This window comes from Neodiprion fabricii, chromosome 6, assembly GCF_021155785.1.
Source record: "Neodiprion fabricii isolate iyNeoFabr1 chromosome 6, iyNeoFabr1.1, whole genome shotgun sequence".
Classification (NCBI taxonomy): Eukaryota; Metazoa; Arthropoda; class Insecta; order Hymenoptera; family Diprionidae; genus Neodiprion; species Neodiprion fabricii.
This window is the reverse complement of record NC_060244.1, coordinates 13,184,030-13,207,268: the sequence shown is the minus strand read 5'-3', so window position 1 is coordinate 13,207,268 and position 23,239 is coordinate 13,184,030. Positions and strand designations below refer to the sequence as shown.

The 23,239-nt window shown below is 38.0% G+C and overlaps 2 protein-coding genes across 11 annotated transcripts in view; both read right to left on the bottom strand.

The window, feature by feature from the left end:
- LOC124185018 (dipeptidase 1-like) overlaps nt 1-23,239 on the bottom strand; it is a 1,685,273-nt gene that overhangs the window by 512,151 nt on the left and 1,149,883 nt on the right. The gene's annotated exons all lie outside the window — the stretch shown is intronic.
- Nucleotides 8,840-18,086, bottom strand: LOC124185019. Of its 7 annotated transcripts, none has more exons than XM_046575308.1 (12): nt 15,810-18,086; nt 15,074-15,294; nt 13,897-13,932; nt 13,351-13,617; nt 13,173-13,235; nt 12,108-12,212; nt 11,864-11,938; nt 11,447-11,551; nt 11,161-11,193; nt 10,850-11,073; nt 9,708-9,867; nt 8,840-9,020 (listed from the first exon to the last, which is right to left on the bottom strand). In XM_046575308.1, exons 2-12 carry the CDS (start codon nt 15,288-15,290, stop codon nt 8,896-8,898), a joined length of 1,410 nt encoding a protein of 469 aa, XP_046431264.1. In that variant the 5' UTR covers nt 15,291-15,294; nt 15,810-18,086; the 3' UTR covers nt 8,840-8,895. The 7 variants fall into 7 exon arrangements, with proteins under 7 accessions (XP_046431264.1, XP_046431266.1, XP_046431265.1 ...); XM_046575311.1 differs by having other exon boundaries at nt 8,855-9,039; XM_046575310.1 differs by lacking the exon at nt 13,173-13,235.

The following is a 23,239-nucleotide window of genomic DNA, read 5'->3' as shown; positions in this document are numbered from 1 at the left end:
GAACTAGTCACAGCGATAGCGGTAATGGTATTAGGTATAACAATAGCACGACTGTCAATGTCAGTAACTGAACGTAGAGTAATGAGATGAGCGATGATCCTGATTTTCATCGAGCTGGTGTCACGTGATTCTTCCCAAAATTTGCGGTATCTTAATTGGACCAGCTGGTCTCGTGGCCTGGTCCAAGGATAGGCGGCGATAATCCCTCGCCGTTTGATGTTCTTTTCCCTCGACGACGGGTATCGAGGTATCAGGACGTCGGAAGGTGGTTAGAGATGTTTTCCTGCAGCTATGCGGTATCGTTGGTGAGAAGGGGGTGGGGTCGTACTGCTCAGGTATTGCGATATTGAGGTGTGCGGCAATGTTACGTCACCGGTCTCCTGGACTTGCGACAGACTGTAACTCACTCCTTGTTTTACTGGTACTCCCCGTTGTAGCTATTTCGTCGGCGCTGCATCCCGGCCCTCGCTCATGGAAGCCCTCATGCCGGAACGATCTGGTGGTGATGGCCCTCAACCCGGATCCCCATACTAGATCCACCAGATCCACGTGGTCAGCATATCATTAGCCTATTCCACGCCGCAGTCCTTCGATAAGACGGTTCGTTAAGAGAAAACCGTCTTCTATTGTATAGTCAACGACTTAGTAGATATTAGGGTCGGTTCAGCTCCAGGCTGATAAGTATCGTCGACGGGAGGCTTCATTGTGTTTTTGACGCACAGCCCTGTACGCCGCCTGACGATGCATCCGAGCGGTAGAAACATTCGTTCGTGGTTCGGCTCCTGGCCGATAAGTCTCAAATAGTTGGAGGTGCTGTTGTGCATCACGCACGACCCTTTTCGACAACTAGATAGGCATCCATCGGGAGTGGTTTCAGCGGTATTCGTTCGTCTGTAGTCGGTGGTGTTGATGTTGAGCTGGTACGTGACCCCTGTCAGGTAGTGTCCTGGTATCTTGACGTGAAGGTCTCTCGGATGGTTCTCGAAGAGCATTACAGAATTAGAAAATAGCATACAATTAGCTTAGTAAAGGGAAATCAACTTAAAGATAATTAGTCGTTCATTTTTGGAGTATTGGCCTCAGACGTGCTTTCGTTATTTTTAGCGATATTTGTACCTAGGGGAATGCGATAATTAAATAAAGTGACGGGGTACGAAATACCACGTCACAATATATATATATATATATATTTCGAATTACAGTTACACCTAATTTTAAGTAAAGCTGGGGATGTTCGCCACAATTATATAGGTCGGGAATGTTGATGGCGAATCGTAAACTTTCACGCTAATAGTTTTACTCCCCAGAGCAAAAATAATATTTTTCACATACTTCGAATACACTCTTTTGTGTTAATTGACCGGATGGTGATGCCGCAATTAGATAGGCCGGGAATGTTGATGATGATTCGTAAACTTTCGCTTTCAAGAATTTATTAGGGGGGAGAGTGTGGTTAGTTGGTATATAAATCGCGAGCTTATTCAACACGTTATATTGTTCTCAAAGTTTTCCCATTGTGTCAAATTTATAAAATGTACATCGAACGTAATGGATCGGAATAAAATCAACCTCGTCTGTCGCCTGGAAACGCTACCCCCCACGAGAATGTCAGATCTGGAGGTTGGGGAGAAGTACAGCGTGACGGGGGTGAGACGCGTAAATACTCAGTACGGCACGAGTATTCTTCTCGCGCTCAATGAACAATTTGAAATATTTTTACCCCCACGAATTGTAAGCCTCATGGAAAATGATGTGGTGCAATTCAACGCCATGCAAAAGACAATAATCGAGGGCATTCTACGAATGAAATATCAAGGAGGCGAATACAACAAAATTTGAATTTTTGTGTGACAGATGAGCAATTTGAGCGTAACAAACAGCACTGTTCCAATTTGCAATATGGAGATGATCATGGACATTCAAAGTTTCGTTGGCCCCAACGATAAATTTATACCCAAGGAACTTTGCATCAGAAACATAAACTCATTGGGTTTGAGCCGCATTCTCTTCGAACCGCCGTACGCTTGGGCGGATCTACCAGCTCAACACAAAGCTACTAACGCTTGGCTAACGCACAATTTTCATGGAATACCTTTGAATGCGGGAATCGAACCTTATGCTGAGGTGCAGAATATTGTGAAAAAGGCTTTTAAATATGCATGCTATGTATATGTCAAATGTGAGGAGAAGAAATGGTGACTGACAGAGATCCTTGGTGGGACGAAACGAGTAATAAACATGGAAGATTTACACATTTCACCACCATCACTGAAAAAACTGAACGTATGGAAGAGGCGGGCTGGTGCTGTGATTATCATGGAAACGCTTCAAAGGGTGTAGTGTATATATGCCGGTTCTAAATCAAAGACGGCGGCGCTCCCCCCCCAGCTCCCACCCTTTCCCCCCTCCCCCCCCCCCCAATCCGCGGCGGGACCCCCCTCCCCCCCAATCACGGCCCCCCCCGCCAATCCACGGTGCTGCCCCCCCCCCCCGCTGATCATTTTCTCGGTTTGCCGCAAGATGGCTGTTTTCATGGGATTTGACACACGCGCACACACACACACACACACACAAAATAATTCCTGTCGAGATTTGTTTGGCGCAGGAAAGCCGCGCATAAATCGGATAGGGTGAAACCCGCTAGATCTATTGAAAAAATTCCAGGAAATGACCCCTGAAGAAAAGTTTAAAACAACGTTTTGAATGCTTTTAACAATTTTTTTAATTAACATCAATTATATTGAGTTTTCTTATTGTATTCTGAATTATCTTATTCTAAATTTTAACGAGTAAAATTATACATATTATTCTCAATATCCATGTTAATTTAACATATTATTATTCCAAAATTAACTTATACCAATTTTTTAACAGTACCACTGACCGGATTATATTCAACAATGCGATCATGCAAGATCACGCAGAAGGCAGAAGTGTGTGGCGGGAACGTGATGCTACAGTCAAATTCCAATCGAATGTCCACAGGTCCAGTTTTCAATGTTGCGTTCTGCTTGGAGCAATCGATGACGATAAGAGGAGCTCGGGTTATAAATTCACGCCTCGTTAGCAAAGGCTCAGCTTCTTTGTTATAGTAGCTCATTTAAAACCGAACATACATATCATAGAGAATAGCGGGGGATGTGCAGGCTCGGACTTGTTCGCTATAAAGAGTCGTAAAACCCAAAACTGTGTGTACACCTACCATCCGGTGAAGAGCGGGCAGGATAAGATTTTTCTCACATCACACACTGTTCGCCGCCCGCTTTTCGTTGACCGATTTTTCCCACCACATGACCCACGCTGCTTAACGACTCATAAAACTCAAAAACTACATTAGGCGGCGGCGGGTTCGTGGAGAGGGGGAGGGGGAGGGGGTTAAAACCTGTTCCAACACGCTTTTAGGCAAGATGCAGCTGCGGAACTGGGTGACTTCAAACTGGCAGATAAACCGCAAAAATTTAGGGATGGTGGGGGCGGGGACTGCGGACCCCAGCCGTCTTTGGCGTCATTTTTTACATGAATTTCATCATCTCTGCAGAGCCGGGAGAGCAATAAAACCCAAAAATTCAGGGATGGCGGGTCGGATAAAGAGCGGGCCAAGTCGTCTCTGACGTCATTTTTCCCTCCGAGATGCGCCGAACGCAGTGCGCACCACATCTCTGACGTAATTTCACCCTCCGATATGCGCAGAACGCAGTGCGCACAGTTCCCAAATTCTTGCGATCTATCGGCCTATATACATATAAGCTCAACGCATCCGATGCAGACTCGCCAGTCTTACACGATGCGTGCAAATCAAAAAAGTTATACAAAGTTCGGCTTATATCAACGTCAAAGTCATGGCAGTCGAAGCGTATATGGGACTTGCGGAGCAGATGGAGAGGACGTACAACTTGCTGAGAGAGCAACCACCCGGAGAAGAGAATGACGCCGTCATCAATCATTGGGCTGGTATTGGAATTGCGAATATCCAAGTTCTGCGCGATATTTCCATGCAACAAGGAACAACCGTTGGTGCGAAAATACAAATCCAACATACGATCGCACTCCTGCAATCTTGGGTGACGAAGATCAAGCAGTTGCAGCAGCGCACAGTGGTGACGGGTGGAAATATCGTTACTCCTGCGGGTGTACAATGGGACGACGTGGATAGCGCTTTTGCTAGCCGAATCAGAACGTGGGTTGTCACAAATCTCCGTCATGAAAATTTGGACGCCTTTCTGGACGATGTGCAGCGCGTCGTCACCGAGAAGTTGGTGCTGATACTGCGCGAGGAGGGAAATGTGAAGGTTAACCTCATATTATCGTGCAAATTCGAAAATGCCAAGCACGAAGAGATCTCCACTGAAGGTAAGAGTTTCAACACCTCCAACGTGGCGATTCTCCTCCCATCAAGCGATATAAATGGTTGGTTTATACGTGCACGGGGTGATCTGCAGTCAAAGGTGGAAGTTTTCGAGCAACGCGATTCCGGCTGGAGTATGATTGAGATGATTAACCTCACTGTAAATATCAATCGCTACCAGCCTCTCGCCGCGGGGGCTTCAACATTCGTCGACCTGCCCCAAGACATTCGACATAAAAGGGCTGTGATTAACGTGAGGAACGAGGACGAAAGGTGCCTTCTCTGGTCCGTCACAGCAGCCCTCCACCCGGTCAACACCCACACCGATAGGACTCCCAACTATCGTCGATATATTTCCGAGTTGGACTGTACAGGTATCAATTTCCCTGCTACTCTACATGATGTGAAAAAGGTTGAGAGATTGAATAATTTGCGCATCAATGTATATGGTATAGAATCTCAAACTTTTTCGCATCATGCAAAATCAAATAAAAGCGTCATCGTGCCAATTTATTTGAGTAAAAATTTGCATAGCGTAAACATTGACACGATCCATCTTCTAATGGTTGAGAGTAATCCGGAAGACGATATGACTGGTGAGTTTGCACCGAGATTCCATTTTGCTTGGATTAAAGATCTTTCCCGATTGGTGAGCAAACAATTGTCTGATCATAATGGCCAGCTGTTTTTATGTGACAGATGTTTGTGCCACTTTAGCGTGGAATACGCCTACGACAATCATCGACAAGATTGTATTATGCTAAATAAAGTACGCATGGAATTTCCCAAGTGTAAAGATTTAGTATTTTCCAATTTTCAAAACAAAGGCACCGTTCCATTCGTCGTATACGCCGATCTCGAATGTATATTAATCCCTGAACCTGTGGATGAATTTGAAACTCGTAAGACTTGTGAAATTCAAAAGCATATCCCGCACGGTGTAGCGTACTATGTGCATTGCGCGTACGATGAGACTTTATCGGAGTTCCACGGTAAACGCGGTGTCGATTGCATAGATTGGTTTATGAAACAGCTTAAAGATTTATCAATTCAAGTAGAGTCACGCATCAAAAACATAATTCCGATGAAGTCTCTTACCCAAGTGCAACGCGATCGTCACATGCGCGCAAAGAATTGTTATATTTGTGAAAAACCGTTTACGCCTGAGGAGAAAAAGTGTTACGATCACTGTCACTTCACGGGTAAATATCGTGGTCCTGCTCATAATCGTTGTGATTTGAATTTCAGAGAGTCGCACACAATTCCAATAGTTTTTCACAATTTGTCCGGTTACGATGCTCACTTTTTAATATAATCCCTCGCGTCAACTTTTCCCGGTAAAATTACACTGCTACCCATAAATAAGGAAAAATATAAATCCTTCAAGAAACGCGTCGATGGAACAATGATGCACTTGAGATTCATCGATTCGTTCCGATTTATGGCTAGCAGCATCGATAAACTTTCCACATATTTGACCGATACCGATAAACGCATAACACGAAAATTTTATAATAACCCGACTCAGTTCAGTATGATGACCCGCAAAGGCGTTTTTCCCTATGAATACGTCGATTGTTGGGGGAAACTCGATGAACCGCGATTACCTGCAAAGAAGCATTTCTACTCGCACCTCTGCGATGCAAATATTTCAGACACCGATTATGAGCACGCGAAAACTGTTTGGGAGGAATTCCATTTAGAGTCACTGGGAGGCTATTCAGATTTATATTTAAAGACCGATGTTCTTTTGCTTGCCGATATTTTCGAAAATTTCCGCGCTAGCTGCTTCAAAACATACGATTTAGATCCGTTGCACTACTACACTGCACCGGGACTTGCTTTTGACGCGATGCTCAAGCATACTAATGTAAATTTGCAACTTTCAGACAACCCTGAAATGATGTTATTTATTGAACGAGCCATTCGAGGCGGCGTAGCACAATGTTCTAATCGACACGCTCGGGCCAATGATAGATTCATGGGAACAGATTTTGATCCAAACAAAGCGGAATCGTATCTCATGTATTATGACGTGAATAACCTGTACGGTGCAGCTATGAGCGTGCATTTACCAATCGGTTCGTTCGAGTGATAGTATCAGCACATCGATATAACGAACCATCCGGACGATTCGCCGATCGGCTACTTTCTGGAGGTATTTTTGGACTACCCTGTGGAACTCCACGAGGATCACAAAGACTTACCCCTTTGTCCCGAACATTTCACTCCTTCAGGTAGAAAAATGACAAACTCGCGACCACCCTTTACCCCAAAACAAAGTATATATGGCACTATAGAAATTTGAAACAGTGTTTGAGTTTAAGATTGAAAGTAACGAAAGTGCACAGAATTTTGAAGTTTGCACAATCTACATGGCTCGAGCCTTACATCACTCTCAACACAGGCATGCGTAAGCGGTCTAGGAATAAATTGAGAAAAACTTTCACACACTCACGAATAACGCTGTGTTCGGCAAGACTACGGAGAATGTGCGAAATCATAAAGATGTTGAATTGGTTACAAAATGGGAGGGAAGAGGTGGTGCGGGAACGCTTATTGCCCGAGCAAACTTTCGCAGCTGCACCATATTTGGCACTGATATGGTTATCATTGAAATGAATCGTGTCAAAGTTAACGTCGCCAAACCTATTTACGTCGGCGCATCAATTCTAGATCAGTCAAAAATCTTTTTCTACGATTTCCACTATAACTATATTAAAACCAATTTTTCGAATAAACAACCCAGGCAGCACATTCATATACCAGTAACGTAACAAATACTTGAATCTTGTTCCTTCCGAAATCACAGCTACATCACATGTGCTCTACATGTACCGTACATGTACTCTATTATGTCCGCCACAAACCATTATGGCAGCTACGTAACAGGTACAGAACAGAGATACGTATCAAAGATATCACAGATATGGATGAGATTCATGCCCTTGCAAGTCCGTTATGTATCATTTATGTTCTTATTTTTTGCATCCAGCGCAGTTGTATATAGTAGTGACAGTTCAGATTCATAACTGCTGCGTAATACATCCAAATCAGAGCCATTGAATAAACGTACTTAATACGTATCTGTTACTTCGTGTAACATCCGGCGATTCATTTTATGCGCACGTGCACGCTGCTTAAAAAAAGCACATAAATACGAGGATATATATGGAAAAGATTATTTATTACCACCCAGAATATCGAAATACCATGTGTCATAAAAGTAACCAGCTAGAAATGAGTAATATAACAAAATAACAAAGGTACTAGAATCTAGAAAATCAAGATGTAGTGTCATACAAGTGACAATAGGGAAACGGGTATACAATACCGTTATACGTATTTTGCTTAATATAATACAGGTAATAGAATATCAAAATTCAACGTGTTACAGCGAGAAATAAGTACACACTACTTAACATGGTTCTTGGAGATCATAAGAATCTCACAATTTCACCCGTAGTATCACATAAGTAACAATATTTAGGTACTATAGTAGATATCAATCACAATCTATAATAAGCGCTGAGGACTCGAACGGCCCATAGGAAAAAGTAAATAAAAAAATTGCCATAAGAACGTAACTGAAAATTTAATCAGTCCGAATTTCAAGGAAAATTAAAGTTTAGGTTTTTATAAAAAAAATTATAGTTCTTTCCAATTTGATTGACAAAAACGAGGTTTTCTGAATCACTACAAAAATCTACAATTTCTCAAATGAACCACGGGATCTACAATTTGTTGATAAACTACAAAAAAACAATAATTTTCAATGAAAACTGTTCCAATTTCCCTAGAAATTCGTAGAAATTCCCACCAGGGTATTTTGTACTTTACATATCATATGATAATGAACATTTAAAAAGAGTAATACTACAACCAGTATCTGACTTTTACGTTATGAAACGTATACGGAACTAAACAAAAAATGACTTAGGTACATAGATAACCTATGTGGAATCAAGTCAACACTGATGTGCCTGTAATGTAACTTGTGGCTGTATTATATGGTATTATATTTCGCGATAAAACAAGAATTGGAATCCTTTCAAAAATACGTAAATTCAAAATGAACGTATAGGCTATATATAGTGGCTTCGCAAGGTAACTACCGTTATATCATTTTTCCGTGTAGTTTGTTTATAATTTTTCTATCCAACTCCATGTCGAATATGTTGCTCACATCACCGGAAAGTGGGACAATATTTATACTGTTAGTATGGAGTTTTACTACAAAACCACAAAGTACATGGTAAACATGATACAATTGTGGTTTTGATGTGAAACTACTGCACCGTAAACATTCGAGGTATGAAATTAGCTTCAAACTATTTAAGATTAAGATATATGAAGGTATGAAAGCTATCAAATGAACTTAAAAATCTATATGAATTGCAGTTTGTAGGTGAGTATCATGAATTAACTTGAGCCAGTACAGATGTAAGTTGTAAAACAAGAATAAATTGAAATTAAATATAAGATTAACTCCAATTCGTTGAACTGTGGTTAATTTACAGTATGAACTTGTGCGATTGCTCGTGCTTCCTCTATGCTCGTGCTTTGGCCTTCGCCTTCTCTTCTCTGATAAATCTTTGTTTTCCTTGACGGAACCACTCACTGCAAGTTTCTTCAAATTCTTTGTCCGTCATGTTATAATTCACCATTACTGCATCTAGGAAATAAAAATAGATCTAATTTTTATAAGGGAAAGGAACATTCCGAGTCTGAATCAGATGAATTACATTGGATAAATCCACTTCGCGGTGAAATTTTTCTGCAATGGCATTACAAAGTGAAGAAGACTTTAGTGGTATCGCAAAGATTAATTGCAATAGCAATAACTATTGCTAGCATATATTGTACTTACATACATAATTAAGACTCAACATCATGCGATTTTTTTCTCGCCCCTTGCCACTATCCCAATATACGTAATTTAGCGAACTAAATTCTCTACCGAATTTTTTGTGCAGAAATTACTTCCCAGATCGCATTGAAATGAAATAACGTAACACAATCTCTAACCTTGCTGAATGTAAAGAAAAATTTGTTTATAGAGACATAAAAATCTGAAAACTAGTGCAATGTGCAATTGGCCGCTATTGACACACTTGTAATATCGTTTCATCTCTGTGATAATTTTCGGCACTCACTAGCTATCCAGTGCTACTTCATGCACAGCAACATTACAACAAGATTATGAGTACTTCACTTTGATGTAAGTTCTAATAACTAAGAATGCTGTCCGTAAAATTCAATTGTATGTGTGTACATGAGTGGCAAAAAAAATTGCCTGAGGTTCAATCTTAAGATTCTTATCATATGAATTGATTATTACTTGATTGTTGATAATTAATACCTTTGGTGATCTTTATTATAGCCAAATTTTGGACTGAAAAATTATCACGTAGGCCCAACCAGGAACAATTCTGAGCCACTGCATTTGAGAAAACTCTTCGAAGAATACGCAATGTAGTATCTTTTGCTCCGCTACCTCCAATTCGTTTGAAATATGATCCCTACGGTTATTCAAAATGGTCAACAAATCAATTCTATGACATAAAATTCAAGAAAATTGAAGAATAAATTAGTTCGTACATTCTTCATACTTATATAATTTTGGGATTTCATTTTCGCATATATTCTGAGAAAAAAAACCTCTAAACAGACGTAAGAAATTATCATGAAATTTCTCAAATTGTTTTACGCTTCAATGTAGGGAGAAAATCAATAGCAAAAAGTGCAACGAATACATATAACACGTAATTTTATACATAGCATGATCCAAAATGGCCGTACTCTGTCATAATAGTTGCTTTCTTCTGAAAATTGAAAATCAAAATATACAGTAAGAAAATTTCAAGAAGCCAATTGATTTAATCAAATAAGAGCTGTTTCAATTACCTAATTAGGAGGCAAAAATGATTTCACCATGTTTCCGAAATTTTGGTCGATCAAACTTATTATTCTCAAATTCTCGCTAATGCAAAATGTCGAAAAGCAAAGAACTTAATTTAGACAATTGTTTGCAGGAATGAAACCGTGGACTTGGGATTAACAATTAATCTGAATTAGCTGTTTGTTTTTGGTATTTTAAGTCAACGAAAATTTGAATTGCGGATCAAGTTCGATCCATCAAAACTTCAGACAGATATTTCACGTCCGGTCTGTGGCTTCACAACGTTTTCGTTCAGCTGAAGCTGTGTACTGACTTTCACTTTATGAGTTGATATTATTCTGTGTTTCTCGGGTAATGGGCTGCGAGTTCTTAAATCCAGTGGGATTTATAACTGCTACCACATTGATAACGTTTGTACAAATTTAATACATAATAGAAACGGTTAGCTTCTTGACATTGTTTCTCTCAAACATTGAGTCTTCTAATCTAAGACCTTCCTAAAGAATCGTTCTCGATTTGAGCTACCATAAACTCAAGGGTTCTACTGTCATTACAATATCAAATTTTCGAGCTAACAAGAGTAACACTATTCAAGTACTCACCACACTAGATTTTAGGGTAGCATTTATTTCCAATTGGTATTCAAAGTCCTTCAGTTTATCAATTGTAGGAAATGGTAACGAATCTGTGATCATGAGCAGTTCAGCACTTGCAGGGGTGTCGGTGTCATCATGAAATCTTGTTTGTAATTTATTCAAACTTGCTGTCAAAGATTTTACCTCTACTGCTATTTCAGCAACTTTTTTGAATAATTTATTAAAATTATCTGTAGGAAAATACGATTGATTATTCTGCTACTCAATAAGACTGTCATATCTGACCACTAATTCATTACGTAGAGGATAATACAAACCTTCAATAATTCGTACCAAAGACTCGGACCTATCTATAAAATACCATAATGAAATATTAGAACAAATTTAGAAATGTCAGAATGATGGCACCGAGATTTAACTACAGGGAAATCAACCTCATGTTATTGTTAACAGATATGCCAATTTTCCAAAACTAGTTCTGAATCACAAGTTTGGTGGCACTGACAGTCGTATACACATACAGTTTACAACTACATTAATTCTTCTTTTGTAGTTACAGTCTCGGTGCTATACTGACAATGAGATGGTCACAAATGTAGGTACCTTGTGTATACGCATCTGATCTGTTAGATGTGTACAATGGCAAAGAGGTAGTTATTGCATCATATACTGGTAGTGATGAACTTGGTGCTACAAGTAATCTCTGCTCTGTAGATAAAAATATCGATATTTTTATGCAGTTTTATGAAATACATGCTACAAAGGCAGTATTTTCGTAAAAGGGCAAGAAAAAGTTTTTGTGTGATTCAAGGCCTACGGCTTCTAGGCGTGTTCCAAGTAAAGAGAAGGAAAAGGACCTGAAAAGTACCCAACAGGTACAATCTAACTATATAAACGCAAAATGCCTCGAACCCCCAAAAACTTTTTCGAATTGACAAACTAATACAGACTACAGGGATTTTTTTAAAGGTGTTTTAGACCAAGAAATATCATGCCATGATATTATGTAGTTGACATCACCTGTTTCAATTGGAGCTTTGGTAAGTACTTGCTGCGATAACACTTTTGGGACGTTGCGTGTGGTTTTAAGTGAATCTGACAATAAAGAGTATATATGAACATGAGAATACGCAAGTGTGAGAAACGTATAAAGTGCATTGTGTATGCACGATTATTTGCTCACAACTGAGCTTGATACGTAACTTATTGCTTCTACAAAATCGATAACGAACACTATAATTGTAAGTAGAATGAAAGAAATTACCATTTTGTGTTAATGTTTCGTGAGGCTTATCGGTTGATGATGTCATTGTAAACGCACAAAACGTCTTTACTGGACTGCAATTCAGTGTTCTAATTGAAATGGAGTCTAGAATGAAAGTCATCAGTCAACTTAATCACTACACGTATCTCAGAAGTATTTTGATTACTCATCAAGTTACATTAATTATAGTAAAACTGCAGTAATATGATAGATGATAATGCCAAAAATTGGAAGTGCACTGGGGGGGCTATACTATTACCAGAAACTTGTACAATCTTGATTTTAATTAATTGCTGTTTAAACAGTATGTTCACTTTTCAAATGCAATAGTGTACCAGGTCTTAGCTCATTTAAGAAAGCCATTTCTGGAATACTCATTTACTAGTAATTTTCGAAATATAAATACCAGGAGACTAATCTATTTCAGGCATCAAAGTCATGGGCTCTCGAGCTTCCAAGATGCTGGATACTTTAGCTATGTATCTTCTGATTCAGGAAATTTTTATTGGAAAACATATCTCATATAAACATATATTCTCGCGGGCAATAATCAATTCCGGAAAGTTTCAAATTTCAATAAATTATTCAAATTTTTGTTATACAAAGATTGAAGGACACAGAAAAGATGATGAGAAAAAAAAATGTAGATTCTTTTTTTCTTATGAATTAATTTTTTGAACATTGTGAGCAAATTAATACAAGATGTTATAATAAACTACGTATATAATTATCAAAATACAAAAAACTCGTGACTTTCAGTTTGTGACTTTTAATATAACAGCACATAAATTTTCATATAACTTTTTAGCTTCAAAACTGATTTACGCAACAAAATCTTTCAATGACAAAATTATGGGTTCGCCTATTTCAATGTAGAGTACCCATGAACATCATCAAAGGCTCAAAAGCACATGAGAATAATTTCTACCAATATAATGATCATTATAAATTACAAGTGGCGATTTTATTTAGAACACTCCAAATTTTGATCATTTTCTACGTGTTTGTCACGTCATTCATAAACCACAGTCGTGTTGAATAATTGTTGTATACAAAAATGTGTACCTGATTTCTTTGATGTGGGTGCCTGACAGTCAAAAGTCATGTTAGTTTGTGTTAATGGATAACCTGAAATGGATTAGAAAAACAAATGTAGAATGGGACAAATTACACTAGTCCTGATCATGTGTTCATTGTATGTACGAAGATGAATATTTGTCTGCATGACTTTGGATTTATATACCTTTTGGTTCATCGGTCTCTTCATAAATAACAGGAATATTTTCAATATCGAACTGCATGCTGTTGTTAGTGACGTAATTATGTGGTAGATCAGGAATTTTTTTAAGCATGTTTCTGCATGACATTTCTTGTTCGCTGTCTGAATTTCCAATAATTTTTTTTTGTGACATAGATTTCTTTTTTCTTTGAATCCGTTTTCTATCTGGTATATTTTGTTCATCACTTGATGAAATACTCTCAGCTTTTTTTCTGGCTTTTTCCAAACTCTCTGCATGTAAACAAAAAATATATTCATAAATTGAGAACAAAACGAAAATTGAAAATATATTGGTCATTAATTCTCTTTAAAGAAACGAGTCTGAAAATCACGGCAAATAAGGTAAATGAACCAATCATTAGACATGAACCTAATGCTGGACAGTCCTAGTAACTTGACGTTTTTGACCAATCCAGTTGATAAAAAACATATGGTTATTGGGACTCTCAAGCTATTGGTAAATGTCCAAATAATTATATGTTTGTTTACTTTATCTGATCATGTAAATACCACTATCTCTGCTGTTAATCAGGGTTGCCATCAAATCTGAAATCAGAAATTGCCTGACTTTTCTAGGTGTTTCAGTACCAAATTAATTTTTTTCCCTGACCATTGTTTTGCATGTAACATTTGTTTAGTCACAGGCAATCGAAAGTATTAGTAGATCATGACAGTGGTACTTCAGTTAGAGACCTATCTGAAAATAGTGCTGTACTTTTATAATAATATTATCAATTTCCCATGACTGTGAAGACATGCATTGGGAAGCGTGATAACAAATTTTGATGTTTGAGGCGTTGAATTTGAGATTTAAAAGGTTGGAAGACTCGAAAAAAATTCCCGACTTAGTGAAATGAGACAAGATTCCCTGAGTTTTCCAGACAGTACAAATTCCCTGACATTTCCAGCTTTTCCAGATTTCCAGGTCTTATAGACACCTGCTGTTTATAATTAACAAGCTGTAGCTCTTCACCCAATCAAATGTGTGACCTGAAGGCAATATCTTCAGATTCATTGGACTAATAATATACAATATTAATACTCTCATGGAATAAAAGCTACATGCCTGAAATTCCAAACCTTTATTAAAACGAAAATTGCAACAGGTTTATATACTAGGCTGGTTTTTACTAAAATTTTCCATAAATTGAAACTTGAAGTGTCAAAAAATTAAACTCTACTGTTGAAATCAGGTTTCAATTTTTCCCGAATTTTGGCTGACAAAATAACATGGTAAATTCTTTAAATTTTCGTTCAAATGAAGATTCAGAACTTCAGGTAGTAAAACAACTACGGTATCGGAAATATGTACTAATAATGCAAATACTAAACACATAATACATTAAAATTAATATTAATGTTTATTGGTATGGTATTCAGGAAATTTTTCTAACTATTACCCAACTACGCATGACCTGATAATCATCTGTATTTTTGTGAATACAAGGCTTCATTTAAGCAACTATTTTCTGTATATACCTTCTAAAGAAAACCAGCATATAAGTAAAGTAGAAGTTTTTCGAGCACATCCACCATGAAAAAACCTTGACTTGTATTCGCAACAATACTGTTAAATCGAGCAAGTTTACGATGATATAATTTAAAACATCGACTGTGATATAATTAATCGACAGATTTTTGCCTATCTTGATCATTGCTCAAGACAATAAATAAATAGAAACTTTACCAAAATAGTTTTCGAATATGACGTCGTACAATTCCCACTTAGGATCTTCAGTATCGGGCAATACTTTTTTAACCATGAATGCACTTATGTTTTTTGTCTTAGGCCACCAGCATTTTGTATTGTTGGGAGTTAACCAACAACTCGGGACCTCAGATGTCACTTGTTCATCGTCAGAATCATCATTTGAAAAAGATACAACAGCGTAGGGCAACGGCATGTTTCTTGAATGGAAAAAGAGGACAGTTGATGAATTATCATAGCGTGTTCGTCTAATCATAATTAACAGCGATAAAGCGATCACCAACTACGTATATTTTGCGGCTTGTGTCTGGCTATCGCATGTTGGACGGTTATGTACAGAATTGCAAAAATTTGTATACGTAAATTTCGAGCATCCCAAAACGAGGCGGCTATCCACATGGTTGAGGGACACTCACAATCAGTCGCGCAATTCACGTGTAAGTTTTACATCTGAGTAAAATATCATGCAGAAGAGGTTAAAATGAGTTCGAAATCTTTGATGTCGAAAATACACGCGCGCGCGATAGAAGCCACGATGCCGGTGTCTGTCACCCGCAAAGCATAACTTGTGAATTTTTAGGTTAGATTTAGCGTAACTCTACTTAGGTTACGTGCCCGTTTACGTGACTTAAATAGGATCACGGAACCGTGTAAATAGACGCATCGATGAAAAAAGATATTCGATTTATATAGGAAAATATTCAAATAAAATTACCTATAGATTGTGTAGATGTAACCGGCAGAACCAATTCTGATCAGTCGGTTGATTATTGAAGTCCGAATATATCGTGAGAATGACGTAATGACTGCGTACAACACTAACTGCACTGACTGCACTGGACGCAATAACACTAATCGAGATCAATCGATCTATGTATTTCAAGTAATTAAATTATTTAATGCGAAACTTCAATACTTGGACACGTGGGAGCTACGACCGAAATGCGTAATAAAACAATATGGCCACCAGCCAGCCCGGAAATCTGTAGAAAAAGCGAGAGCGCGAACATTTGTGACACGCGGGACTAAGCGGGAAATTTAAAATAGATAAATCGTGAATTTAAGAATGACGTTGTGTTTTTACTATGATATTTATAATTACTTTACGTGTTATGAATGATGCAACAATGGAGTGACCACATTTTCACTATCGGTTAATTTGAATTTTAGACATTTCAATTTAATGTTGGAAATGCAAACTTTCACAAGTTGATGCTGTCTATCAACAAGTTGTATTCCAATTTTTGAAGATTCACATGGTATTTTGAAGAATGATTTCGGGTTTAAAAATTTCTGACCTGTTAGATATATTATTTTATTTTCGAGATGAATTCTCGATACTTCGATAATTGCACCATCTTTTAAGCAACAGCAATTGTCAGGAATTTTTGTACTTATAAAAAAATCACGATACCGAATAGATTGAATGTTTTTTTTGCCATTACTGGTCTCTTCAATGTTTGCATATTTTATGATTGGATATTCAAATTTTTCAGATTGGACGTTGATTTTACATTCTTCTTGATGACGTTTTATAAGTTGTGCTAAAGGCTTGCTGGATGTTATTAATAACTTTTTAATTTTTTGCATATAATTTTCAAATTTAAACGCACTAAATTTATCTAGAGGCCCTTTCAACTTTACATCATTACAAAGGTGTATCAAATTATGCACGTTGTATGACACATGCTGGTGACCATAGAGTAATGGAAAAGATTCAACAAAATACTGTAGCAGTTGTCTGGCATAATCGTTCAATTTTATGTGGTATTCAGGGCTCGCTAAAATTCGAATCGCAACGCTCAAGCATAGGAAATGATTGTATTTGTCACTCGGCAAATTATCGAGAAATACTATTGGTCCAGTATATAATAACAACTGTCGTAGTTCAGTAGCCTTGAACCGATCTACTTCCTCCAAAGGTCTTGCCTTTCTCGAAAATTCTTTTGATATGGATTTATTTAATGATAGTAATAGATCTGACGCTCGTTTACGGTGAAAATTTGTCATTCTAACATCTTTGTTTCCTTTGATCCAAAACTGTAACAGTTTTTTCATTACATCTAAACAGACCAAGTGCATATAATCTATTGGAAAATCTAATATCATGTCGATAAATAAGTTTTCAAGGATAGATGTTTTTTTGTGATGCTCTTCATTGGTTTTCAGTCTAAATGATTCGTTAGTTCGTAATCTTGCTGTTGTCTCAGGGTATGTCACTCGATTATCAATGAATTCTCCTTCCTGCACACATTTCCCACAGCCAAAATAAGCGTTATGCCCTTTGGTTCCAGTAATGAAACATTTCGCAGGTGTATCGGAAACAAATGCATTAATTTTAATGGGAACTGTTTTATTACCTATACTCAAACCTGCATCAATGATCCTATCACACTCTTCGGTGAAGTACTTCATAAATTCATTACTATCATGAGGCTTCTCATTACCATGATATAGACCGACGATGAAGGGTTCGGTGTAAAAATCTGTTTCGATAGATGCTAGTATAGGCCAAAATTGGCTGCCTGAACTTTTTGTCAAGGGAAGTCCATCGACATTAATGTTGATTTGTAATTCTTTCGGACAATTTTCAGTTGAATAATACTTGGCAACACTTCTTACTAAACCTTGCGCTAGACCAAAATGATAATAATGCCCAGGACTCATATCAATAATTTCCAGCTTTCGAGGAGTTTGAAGTAAAGTTCTTGCATCTAGAGGTACGTCGTGTCCATGTTTAACTAAAATTTTCAATAAAGCATTAACATTGCTATGATTGATGCAACAATTAACAACCCAGTTTCGAAGATCATTCCGTAAGTCTGATTTATCAATGTTAGGGTCCGGCTTGCATTTTTGAGGCAAGCTACCACCACTACTGTCACTAAAGTTGACATTATCATTGAGGTTTTCGTGAATAGGTTCACTTAAGGCAATATTGTTGGAATCTATTGGATCAAGCTGTACGTCTGCAGTAATGCCACCATTGTTGAACTCAGTTGTATTAGACTTTGTATCTGTACAAGTACAAACTGTTGCTGGGATATGGCGAGGAATCGATGAATTGTCATTGGTATTACAGAGTTTCCGATACTCTTCTTTAATTTGACGTCTTCGTTGCCTTCTCGTCACATACCGAGAATCTTTCAATACCTTAGGCATCTCAATGAGTATATACAATATACACACACATATAATCTGTAAATAAAAGATAAGGGTTCTTTGTGACATTCAGGCATTACTATCGGTCAATTTATTAAGGTTATACTTGTGAACTAAGGACTCTGGTCCAGTGTACAGGGTGTCCAGTGACTGAGAAATATAAAATTCTCTGAAAATTCCAAATTTTTCACTGATTTATAAGGGTTTTTTCTGAATAAAAACACCACTTCTACTACTTAAATGACTAGATTGTGTAATGTAGATGAGTAAATCGAACTCACATGGCGCACAAATATAGCACTGTATTCAATAATGCCATCAGTTAAGAAGAGCAGATTTGCCACAGTGGCTAAATAAAATACTATCAAAATTAAATGTTTGCATTATATGGTGTTGACAAAACCAGGGTAAAAAATCATATTAGATAGAGAAAAAAATCCGAAATTCCAGAAATAACTCGAATTTCTGGGAATTTCCTGAAACCTCCATGAACATGAAATTGCCTATCAATTTCTTGTTTAAAGATGTTCCCTGAGCACTAGACTCCCTGAGCACTAGACACCCTGAGTTCGCAATCCTTATCCTTTTTATTTACGTATCAAGGAAATAAGAGGCAGTTAGTGGATCGGACATAGTCCATGGTTCACAAATATACCTTGCATTCACAGCAATGTGGCAACAAAAATTGTTATCTTATTTGTACAAAATATTCGGATCGAGAAAGCACAAATATTTCATTAAATATAAATCAGATCTCAATAAACCAAAGAAGCAAAGCCTTTTTTAATTTGCACCTTTGTAAACTTGATGAAGCTGAAGCTAGTAGCCCAAGTTAGTCCACCAAGTGCACTAATGTTGATTACTAAACCCTCTCTGGAAGCTGGTGTATTTCCACTATAATTCTCATCGTCAGTTTTTATCTTACTTCAAGACAGTTGCCTTGCAACGCCATTGACTCACAGGACGATTTGCAACTAGATTCAAAACTGTTGACGCTACGCCATGCAGATTATATCTATGCACTAACTCGCAGTCATTCCACTACCGCGTGGAAAGTAGTGCACGCCATTCGCCAATCCCCTACGCAAGGGGGTTTCCAGGCAAATCTCAAGAAAATTTAACACTTTTCTAGTACCGTAAACATATTTAACTGTACCGTATTATTCTCTTCAAAAGAAGTGGCCGCTAACTTCAGCTTCATGTAAACTTGCTGGCCATGTCATTCAGATAAGTGAAGACAAGGGCAAAGTGTTAGAGTTTCAATGAGGGTGCTTGTTTCCAGAAATTCGAAAATAACTAAATGAGTATATTAGTCACCTCTATTTTTTTTAAATGTTTACTGTTTTACCGTTACTGTTCTATTTTGGTTGGTAGCTATTTGCGTGGCTGGTCATAAAACTCCTTATCGAATAGCTGGATGCTAGGATGATGAAACCGAATGTAGCAGTGGGCAGCGGGAGTTGGCAATGAAACGTGCTACACTGATAATCATGAGGTGGCGAAAGAAAATAATCGAGAGCAAATTTTGTGGAAAGAATTGCATTTTTTATCTTACTCAGGAGAAGTTCAATGCACGGGCTACCAGTTTCGTAAAGAAGTTCGCACGGCAGTGACGCAACAAGTCATGCCAAAGACGCGCAGCAGAAGTTTGAATGAATTTGGGTAAAATGTGCACTTACCTGATACTGGCTCAAGTCTTGTACACATAACACTACTTCACTTGTATGTTGTTACTTGTATGACACTGGGTGGAATAATACATATTTAGTTAATTATATTTTGATACGACATCAGATGGCCGCGGATCACACCGTCTAAGGCGGGCACGGGGAAGACGTCTCCCATGATGCCTGCAAGCCATGCTGCAAGCCGAGTTGATGATGACAATATGGCTGTCGGAAGCGGAAGTCACACTTATTGACTACGACTATATACAATAATGGCTTTAGTATTATTAATTATACTATGCCTGTGTTTCGTTTGATAGGTGAAACACTGTATGAAAATGTGCGACCAAATATTACATCGAGAATTTTGCTAGAATAAAAATACTCGGATATATATTACGATTACATATATTAATACAGTCACTGTTTTGCATTCTCATCCTTACGTTCGGTTCCGATATCCGCTTGGCGCGCAATATCAAATATTATATTATCGTATTAGTACATAACGAGTATGCATAAGTCTTTTCCCTACTGAAAATCTCGGCATGGGATCTAATGTGCGATTTTATATGAGATATCATACGAGCTCACATAAGACCTCATATTGGCTTAAATGAGATCTCATATCAGCTCTTATAAGATCTCAATAACGAATTTGAACACAGGAACCGAATGAAATCTGATGAAACGTCGTGTGAGTTTTGTATCAGATCTCATATCACATCTCACGGTACGGAAAAAACCTGTGTAATATAAACCTACGTATAATTGTCAAATATGGAGAAAATGACCTCACTATGTGCTACGTAATGCATGATTGCACCCAATTTTGCTGAAAAATAAAAATTTACACACGCACGGGAATTGAACCCAGGGCCGTCTAGTTCCACAATCTGTTACCTAGCCACTCAGCTATGGCACTGCTTGTATGATATGTGTTATTTTACGTACATATTGGATGATTGCTGCTGAGGATTAAAAATAAATTAAATCGGTGTGGTTGTGTAAATGAACGACTAACTTTCATAGCAGATCCAATTTTACATTTCAAGAATAGCATGAAAGCCAAGAAAGTTGACATTCTCCATACAATAACCCCCTTTTTTATTAATTTCTTTGACAATTATACACAGGTTTACATTACATAGGTTTTTTTCGTACGGTGAGATGTGATATGAGAATATCTGATATAAAATTCACACGACATTTCATATGAGATCTCACTCAGTTCCTGTGTTCAAATTCGTTATTGAGATCTTATGTGAGACAATATGAGATCTTATTTAGGTTCGTATGATATCTCATATAAAATCGCACATTAGATCCCATGCCGAGATTCGATTTTCAGTAGGGTTTGACGAGACGTGAGGTTTTCGGCACGAACCGAAGGCGAGTGCTGTAACGCACGAGTCAAAAAACTTTATCCATACGACTTTCGACTCGTATGTTTTATCACGAAAGCCTATTATAGAGATCGAGACGAAGTCGCGATTTTGAGGTTAGAGTGGTAAAAAATACGATTACAGTATAGTAAACCCGTAGCGGTGTTCCACACGAAAAGCTGGGATAGAAAGCAACAAGTGGAATTGTTCTCAGACACATATAGGGACGAAGTCATATAACGCAGTTGTAATCTAATGTGATAAAAATAAAGCAATGAAAAATAACGTAAAGTAAAAAATAAAGGTGGGGCCTCATATTACATTACAACTTCGTTCCCATGCGTCTGACAATTTCACTTGTACTTTTCCAGTCCAATTTTTTATGTACAGCGCACCGCTATGGACTTACTATACTATACACCATTTTAGGACCACCGGTATACTCGTACGTATCGCCGGTGACGGGTCCTAATGAAAAAGAGCCAACTCGCCGGGCTGGTTAGAAAAGAGCCAACTCGTCGGGCGGTTGGAAAATAGCTATCTCGCCGAAATGTTGGCTCTTTTCTAACCAGCCTGGCGAGGTTTTCTAACCAGCCCGGCGAGTTGGCTCTTTTCTAACCAGCCTAGCGAGTTGGCTCTTTTTCATTAGGGCCCGTCGATATGTATACGGTTTCGAATACTGCAGTCACTGTTTTGCATTCTTCATCCTTAGATTGCGATTCGATAGGCACGCCGCAGTATGACAGAAACTCTCGAAATTCAAGCAGGAATCAAAAATTTTCGAATGCTGAATGCTGTTATAGTTCTCGGTGTCCACAGGCGATTCCCTTTTAGCTACCTTAAAAGGCGTTATACCTATGTAGTCAGTGTTTACCGACTGTATGAAATTTCATTCAGACTACTACCATGCGCATATATACATATATATAATTACGTTGCAGATTTTGCTCACGTAAACATAATTATGTAATAAGGATATCAATTCTATGAAACACACAAAAAAAGATCCGCTGGAACATATGAAATACGTTCGCAATGGTCTATAATCGTTACATAAAACGAATTATGTAACGAGGATACAAATACTTTGAAACACACTAGAATAGATCCGTTGATACATATCGGTAATGTTAACGGCGATATATTTTATTTATGTACACGTCATTACGTAACAGATATATCAATTCTTTGGACCACACAAAGACGAATGCTTAGAGACCTAAATGTTACGTAACATCTGTTCTGTGGATTTTACATCAAATTTTCACGTAGCAGTTACGTTACAGTGAGGTCAACGTACCTTGTAGGGCACATATGACATATCAGTTATGTAAAAAAACAGATGTATCATTGACTTTTTCATTGTGATCAGGCAGCTACGTGAATGAAGCAAGTGTGCTGCCTGGGAAGCTAAATTGATGTATACCGACACAGACAGCCTTACTTATCAATTCAATGTGCCTAATATCCACGGTATCATCAAACTTGATGTAGATACAATGTTTGATACCTCTGACTATCCGCCCGACAATGTGTATGGTATTCCCCTTGAAAACAAAAATAACCAGGACTAATGAAGGATGAAAATAACGGTAAAATTATGACAGAGTTTGTGGGACTGCGAGCAAAGCTGTACACATTTACCACGATGGGTGAGAATGGGGATAAATATGACGGTGGCGTAATAGTGAGTAAGCGCGCCAAGGGTGTTAAAAATTCATTGATAAATAACATCGCGTTTGACGATTATAAGCGCTGACTGACGGCTCATCGAGAGTTGACTCTTCCACAGTGTTTGATACGCAGCAAAAAACAAGAAGTAAGCACGATCGTACAAAAAAAATTGACTCTGAGTTGGCAGGATGACAAGCGGCAATTGATACCTGGACAGACCGACACCGTACCTTGGGGGTTTGTCCCAGCCCCCCAAT